The following is an 8139-nucleotide window of genomic DNA, read 5'->3' on the forward strand; positions in this document are numbered from 1 at the left end:
ATGACGTCCGGTAAGGTAACCCCACAATTATTCGGCTACACTATGATATAAATAAACTGTTTAATGGGATTCTGAAACTCTTAAAAAATATTTGTTTTGTACAGAACTTTTTGGTGATTTTTCGGCTAAAGATCATGACTGGGAAAATGATTGTGTGACTTGGGAAAAAGATGGAATGCTGATGTCGAAATGGATGAGAGAGGATAACCTTGATGCCATTAAAGATTTTGAAGTTCATGACGATGACATCTGGGTTGTGACTTATCCTAAGTCAGGTAACTTCTTTATGTCAATTAATATTAGACAAAGTCAATCAAAAAGATCGATTCATCTTCTCATTCAATCAATTTTGATTGACCATCTCATAATTCAATCAATTTCATTTCTTTCAAACTATTCAATCTCATTATACAACCAATTAATAAAAATTCGAATCACATTGAAATATAGAAGTAATTCTCTAAAAAAAATCTGGCAATCAATCGATTTTTCCATTTAGGAACAACCTGGATGCAAGTGATTATGTCTTTAGTTGTTGTTGAAGGCGACGAAAAAAATATTAAAACCACATATATGCAGAATGAGTATTTTACGGTTCACGAATGACCCAAATTGATCATTTTGTCTAATACGACATTTTTTTTAAATTTTGGAGTGATCAATAATAGGCCTACTAATCTATATAGCATAACCACGTGAACGCAATAAACAAAGTGATTGGTAAAATTACTAATACTAGATGGTACGCTCGCTTCGCTCGCGTACCATCTAGGTCGTGCCCACAGATGGTTCTCGAATACATAATAATTTCAGAGTTAAAAAACTGGCGATTTCAAATGTACGTACCGCAGGACAATAATACATTTATGTAATCAACTAAAATTAGCACTCTGGGAATTACTTCCGAAAGAGAAACTTGTCACAAAATGAGACCAATTGTTTAAGTCAAATTTAAACAAACTTAATTTGTGTTTTATATGTAACATTAGGGTTGAGGGATGGGGCAGAGGATGGGTGCAAAGAGGAACAATTTTTAAATATATTCTTTTATCCATTTAGTAACGAAATATTAATTGTTTTCATGTTTTACAAATAATATACCACTAAACACAGTAAAACATTACGATGTAATACTTGTTGAAACTATCACCGTTCTAGTCGATTGAAAAGTACAGTACATGTAACGATACATCACTACGACGTGTATATGTTTATATAATGTAAAACAATTTGTGAAAACCACCTCTATTCGGGGCAAATCATAAATTCGATTTAATCGTCAATATATATTAAATTATCTAACTCAACTTAATTAGTAGGCCTAATGGTTTTCAATTGTTTCTTAGAGCCAATTCATACTTAAAGTTGGTTCCTACCCTACCCACCAAAGTTGTTGCGTTTTGGGCATGTGATGCACTGTAGGCCTATCCTCTACTGGCTTTACAACGCTACTCATGCCAGTGAGGGAAGGGTGATGATGTGGGTGGTTTAACTGCAATAATAAATATTTGTACATAAATACACGGCGACTGAAAACGCTAGCTCATTATCCGTTTAAAAAAAATGTATATCCAACCTCTGCAGCACAGATTGAAAAAAAAATGGATCGAATTTCTGTTATGAGTATACAGTACTTGCCTTTACGACGCCTGAGGGAATAGACACTTGTGGAACAGAGATTGGAATGTTCCATTCATCGCAAATCAATACATTTGTAAAAACGTATATTAAATCTATCAAAATAGAATTTTTAAAGAAAATCGGCCTGTCTTCAACATTATGATGCTGTACTCGAACTGTTCAACCGGTTTTCAGCTATTAAAAACAATTATCGTAGGAGGAGATAGGAAAATGCGAAGTGTCCTCGTATTATTATGTGCGGGTATTTTTCAAATTGGACATCCATTAGACAGTGTATACCACGATCGGAAAACACCCCTATTTGGGGAAAATCGTTGAACCTAAATTCGTTTTAATCGTCAATAACTAATTATCGAATTCAATTTAATTAGTAAACAGGGTTACATCAGGTGGTTAAAATCAGTACCGAAAGTACAAACCAACTTTACATACCATCGAGTAAACATTCTAGAAACAACGCGCGATTTACCGAATTTTGCCCTTACGTAAATTTATATATAGATTGTGCGTGCATCTTTGCATTAAGTCATGGAACTTAATATTATTTTTTCTTTCGAATAAAGCTTGACAGAATGCCGCCTCCGCATAAACTGTTAGATCAAACGCCTTCTCCACGGATGATTAAAACTCACCTTCAAGATATTCACCTTCCTCAGCAACTGTTAGAGAAGACTAAACCCAAGGTGAGTACCAGCACTACACCTAATTACAGTTCCTTCACAAGAAAAACTCATCTTCTATTTCATTCTTGTTTAGGTAGCTATTTTAGAATAAATGCAAAATAATATCTTTTAGGGTGCCGCATAATGTCAATGAAATTAAATATGTAATAATTCAAATACGCATTAAATATTAGTTCAGTCTACACTTAAAAAAAGAAATTCCACTTTCTTAAAAGATCATCTATGTTGCCAGAAATCCCAAGGATGTTGCTGTGTCGTACTTTCACTTTCACACCTACAACCGCTGCTTGCCAAAGTACACAGATTGGAACCTGTTTTACGAAGATTACAAGAAAGATAAGGGTGGGTGGATTTTTTTAAAAGCTGCGACTGTCGACTAACCGACTGATTAACTATGAGAATGACGCTCAACAGTTGGTCGAATCAGGGACTGGTCGCATATACAAAAACACGACATTTGTGGGCGCGATGGAAAGAGGAGATAGTCATTAATACATTTTTTTCCTGGAGAGGGATGGGCTAAGCCAGGTGCATTGGCCCTAGACGACAACACCAGGTCACGGGACCAGTAACAGTAGTGGTGATGTATAATATATATATATAAACTGACGACGAAATCTAAATTATTTCCATTTATATTTCTTAAAAGTCATATGGGGTTCCTGGTTCCAACATAACCTGTTCTGGTGGGAAAGACGTTATCTTCCAAATGTTCTGTTCTTGAAGTACGAAGATATGAAAACAGTAAGTTAACAAAGAATTCGAATCAATTTGATTAATTTTATTTAATTATTTAGCTTACATTCAGCATTCTTTCGTACGCTAAATGTATGCTTAAAATATCTTTATAAATATTCTCACTAGGACCCGAAGGGTGCAATTATTCAGGTAGCAGATTTCATGGGATACAAATTGTCGGATGATGCTATTAACAAAATTGTCGAAAAATCAAGCTTTAAAACAATGAAGAGCAGCGACAAAACTGGTCCTCGTTTAGCAGCCCAAACTGGATTATTTGACCCGAAGTACTATAAAGACCCGTCGTTCTTTATAAGAAAAGGTAGGCTTACGTGAACAAAATATGGGACAGTTGGGGAAAATAAATCAATTTTATAAATTAAAAATTGGAATAGTCAAATTAATGTTGTAGCTATAGGTAAAGATGACGATGCAAAGATGTTAATGATAAGGATGTTTATAATTGTTTTATTGCTGGTGTTTATAAAGATAAACTAGAGGGTACTCCGAGAGTACAAACCTCCGCCTACTGTAAAATTCCTCTACATAAAATGCCCCCTGTATAATTTTTTTTTAACATTTTTTTTTATTAGTTCTAAGTGTAAATATGTTAACTGCACACTACAAAGTTGTGGATGACAGTGTGGTGTAATGGTTATGTATCCAGCCTCTCACAGTTGAGGTCGCTGGTTCAAGCCCCACTGAGGGTTTTTTTTTTTTAATTATTTTTTTATTTTTTATTTTTTTTTTTTGGTGGACCTTGATCTTTGACACTGACCCTTCAAAATGTAACCAAAATTATATGATGTGTCATTGATCATTGTGGCTAAGTTTGGTGAGAATCGGATCAAAACTGTGGTCTCTAGACAGTAAAATAGTTTTTTGTTAGTTGTGACCTTGACCTATGACCTTTCCCCCTCAAATTCGAACTCGTCCGAGCTTTTTGGGCATAGATCATTGTGTCCAAATTTGGTTAGAATCGGATAAAAACTGTGGCCTCCAGGCTGTTCACAGACACACACACAAACACACACACACACACACACACACACACACAAACACACACACAAACATACAGGGGTGAAAACATAACCTCCTTGGCGGAGGTAATAATGATGTAAATAACAATAATGTTGATGATGTTCATGTAATACCATTACTGTTATGGTTCATTAACCATAATTTTTGTATTTCAGGCGTTACTGGCGATTGGAAGAACCACTTCACAGTTGCCCAGAATGAAGATTTTGACAAGATATGCAAAGCAAAACTTGACGGAACTGGACTATATGACGATGATTATTCTTATTAAAATAAAACAAAATTATTATTCAATCGTTGTTCCTTGAAATAATATTAATTAATAACAACAATAGACATTTTATTTAACAGTTTATAATGTTGATAATTTGTATTACTGGTAACGTGAGGCAACTAGGTATTTGGAAATGTAGGCCTACAGATTTTAGGGCAAATTGATAGCCATTTGCTAAGTGATAATGTTTACGTCTATAAAAAGATAAATACTAGGGTCAGGTGACTTAACAGCCGAATTTTATAAGCAATTTTGGCATATATTTAAAAAAAAGGGCTTCGTAATTCGCTTTCACAGACCAGTGAATGCCAATATCTCTTCCTTGTTAAAAAAAAAAAAAAAGAAGAAATATATTGATATTAAGGCTACAGTTTCACTTTTTACACAATATAATTATATACTGTATAAACTTTTTTGAAATTATAATGACAATACAGTAAGTTTCGCAGATAATGTTGGTTGCTTTAGATATTGTTTGTTAAATCAAGAAAAAGAAACGATTCCATATGGTTTGGGTGTAACAGAAAAATTATAAACCTACATAATTAAATTGATCGATCCAATAAAGAATTTGGATATTTATGTAGGAATTTAAGTTTGAAAAAACCGTTTTGGTAAATGATGTAAATATAACATGAAACAATGTTATAAGGAAATAATGTTGCATATTGATATTAGACTTTGTGTTATTATGACATAGCTAAAACCCCTGTAAGTAAATATTTACAATTCAACATTTTATCAGATTAAACTACTGTTCTCTCTTTCTCTCTAATAATGTCCGATTAGACCTTGTTTATGCGCATTATGGTTCATGTTGTATAGGCCTAATTATTACAAGTTTAGTATTGGTATCGAATGTTCTTGGAAACAATAAAGGTAGGCCTATATGTTATTTCGCTGCGCATCCAACATACATTTTCAAATTACAGACTTAGATTGATGCAAGGGCTGGTTATGTTATCGACGTGTAATTATTTTACGACCAACCTCGTTTGCAAGCCTGTACGGAGATAAGATACGAATTATAATTTGGCGGCCGGCTGATTCCAAAATTAAGCATCCTGCACAACATATTATTTATTTTGCTGGTAGGTGCTGTTTATTAATGTTAATCAAGTGTGTGTGTGCATTTTAAAGATGTGTTATCATTCTTTATCCATATACTAATTGATGCTATACTTATTATAGGCCTATGCCCGTGGGTATGAATGTGAGTTGTATATTGCTATTGTATTGGTTGTTATATTTGGTTTAGGCGGGGGTGTGGTGCTAAAGCGTTTTCCATACATTATTTCGTATTATTAAACAAGACCTTAACTCTAATGTGATAATCCTTAAGATAGGCATAGCCCTAGGGTAAGTAAAAGAACTTAAAATATTACATGCGAAATTGATTTAGTATCTCTGCTCTTCTTTTAGATGTTGATTTTGATTTATCAATCAACGAAATGTAACAAATCACTTTTATTTACATTTGCATGATATTCACTTTGTTTCAGAAACATCGTAACCAACCAACATGCCATCCGGTAAGGTAACCCTACCATTATCTACACCGTTGCATGATTTAAAGTGTTTATTTTGATTCTGCAACTCTTGACAGCTATTTGTTTTGTACAGAACTCGATCTCTTCAGTAAGCTATTTGGCGATTTTTCGGCAAAAGATCACGTTCACGACTGGGATAGCGATTCTGTGACTTGGGTAAAAGATGGAATATTGCTCTCAAAGTGGCTAAGAGAGGATAACCTTGATGCCATTAAAGATTTTGAAGTTCGTGATGATGACGTCTGGCTCGTAACGTATCCCAAGTCAGGTAACGACTTTATATCGATTAATACTAGAAAAATATTCTATCAACTAAAAAGAAATTGGACAATCAATTGATTTTTCAATTTAGGAACAATCTGGATGCAAGCTATCATGTCTTTAGTTGCTGTTAAAAGAAACGAAGAACAGGTCAAAACCACATACATGCATGCAAAATATACCATTCTTAGAAAGGGCTATGGTTCCACACTATTCCTTGGTAAGTTAACTCGACCATTTCCACATAAACCGATCCGAAATAAGAACAAGCATTGGCAGTTTGCATACACATTTTCACATCGGTAGAGATGGACACAACTCATTGAAACAAAGTATAAACTACTAAACGTTGACTGACAGTTTGGATGATTTGTCGCTTTTGAATGCTTAAATATTTAATGCTTTAATATTTTGCGTACGTCTGTGGAACCTAGGCCTAATATATTTTTTCCAAATCAAGCTTGACAGAATGCCGCCTCCACACAAACTGTTAGATCAAGCCCCTTCTCCATGAATGATTAAAACTCACCTTCAAAAAACGTTCCTGCCTCGACAACTGCTAGAGAAGACTAAACCAAAGGTGAGTATACGTATTCAGCACTACCCACTCCTATTGACATTTTCGTCTTATCTTCTGCCATTTCAATCTTGTTCTGCAGCAGCTAATTTAGAATAAATACAGACCATTTAAAAATAATATGTTATGGCATAATATCTATAAATTAAAATAAAATACAAATAGTTCGACATTAAAAAAATTCCTCTTTCTTAAAAGGTCATTTACGTTGCCAGAAATCCTAAGGATGTTGCTGTGTCGTACTTTTACTTTCACACCTACAACCGCAGTTTGCCAAAGTAGCCTACACAGACTGTTTTACGAAGATTACAAGAAAGACAACGGTAGATGGAATTTTTTTTTGTGAAGCCGAATTTTAACTGCCTGATTAACCAAAATGAAACCAAAACCCAATCTACCAACAGAATAAAGCACCAGGCTGAGTCATAGAAATTACAAAGACACGCGGCATTGGTTTACTTGTTTCGCTGTCATTATGTAGGCCCATCATACAAAAATTATCTATATTAAATAAAGTAAGTTAGATAGATAATAAACCACTGGTAAGGTGTGTGAAACTGAGAACATGACATGTGAAATTTTTTCCATCCATAATTTTTTAGTCATTTGTGGTTCTTGGTTTCAACATAACCTGTTTTGGTGGAAAAGACGTCACCTTCCTAATGTTTTTTTCTTGAAGTACGAAGACATGAAAATAGTAAGTAAGGTCTTCATTCATCTGACTATGAGATAAAGGGCCACCATGCGCTCTTTTACATGAATAATTTGTCATTATTATTCTTCTCACTACTGTAGGACCCAAAGGGTGCTATTATTCAGGTAGCAGGTTTCATGGGATACGAACTGTCGGATGATGCAATTAACACAATTGTCGAAAAATCAAGCTTTAAATGTATGAAGAGCAGCGAAAAAGTTGGTCTTCCTAAAGAAAAAAATGAAATGTTTGACACAAAATATTATAAGGGCCAGTCATCCTTTATACGAAAGATACGTGAACCAATATTTGGCAGAGATGGAGGAGGGGGTCTGTAAACAGGGAGATGGGTCATGGCAACGTGACAACCATACCTCTTTTGATTTTCATCTTGTTTGTCTATGACTGATATTACTATTGTACGCCCTTTTGTATTTCAGGCGTAACTGGCGATTGGAAGAACCACTTTACAGTTGCCCAGAATGAAGAGTTTGACAATAATGCAAAGGAAAACTTGACGGAACTGGACTATATGATGATTTTTTTTTCTTTTTTAAATAAGAAAAAACACTAATCAAAGCGATTGAACTATCTATTAATCTATCAACTATCATCACTTTAAAATAGTTTGACGTAATTACTGGAGCAATTGATAAATAACCTACAATGATTCTTAATTA

The 8139-nt window shown here is 34.2% G+C and overlaps 2 protein-coding genes across 2 annotated transcripts; both read left to right on the top strand.

Annotated features, from left to right (window-relative positions):
* LOC140042074 (sulfotransferase 1C2-like) lies at positions 1 to 4374 on the top strand. Its single transcript, XM_072087675.1, has 8 exons — positions 1 to 10; positions 105 to 275; positions 500 to 594; positions 2205 to 2324; positions 2540 to 2666; positions 2974 to 3068; positions 3189 to 3384; positions 4259 to 4374. The coding sequence occupies exons 1-8, from the start codon at positions 1 to 3 to the stop codon at positions 4372 to 4374; spliced, it is 930 nt and encodes a 309-aa protein (XP_071943776.1).
* Positions 4375 to 5899: 1525 nt separating this feature from the next.
* Positions 5900 to 7797, top strand: LOC140042090 (amine sulfotransferase-like). Its single transcript, XM_072087676.1, has 5 exons — positions 5900 to 5909; positions 6001 to 6195; positions 6280 to 6408; positions 7368 to 7462; positions 7561 to 7797. The coding sequence occupies exons 1-5, from the start codon at positions 5900 to 5902 to the stop codon at positions 7795 to 7797; spliced, it is 666 nt and encodes a 221-aa protein (XP_071943777.1).
* Positions 7798 to 8139: the final 342 nt, after the last annotated feature.

The sequence above is a fragment of the Antedon mediterranea genome, chromosome 1 (assembly GCF_964355755.1).
Source record: "Antedon mediterranea chromosome 1, ecAntMedi1.1, whole genome shotgun sequence".
Classification (NCBI taxonomy): Eukaryota; Metazoa; Echinodermata; class Crinoidea; order Comatulida; family Antedonidae; genus Antedon; species Antedon mediterranea.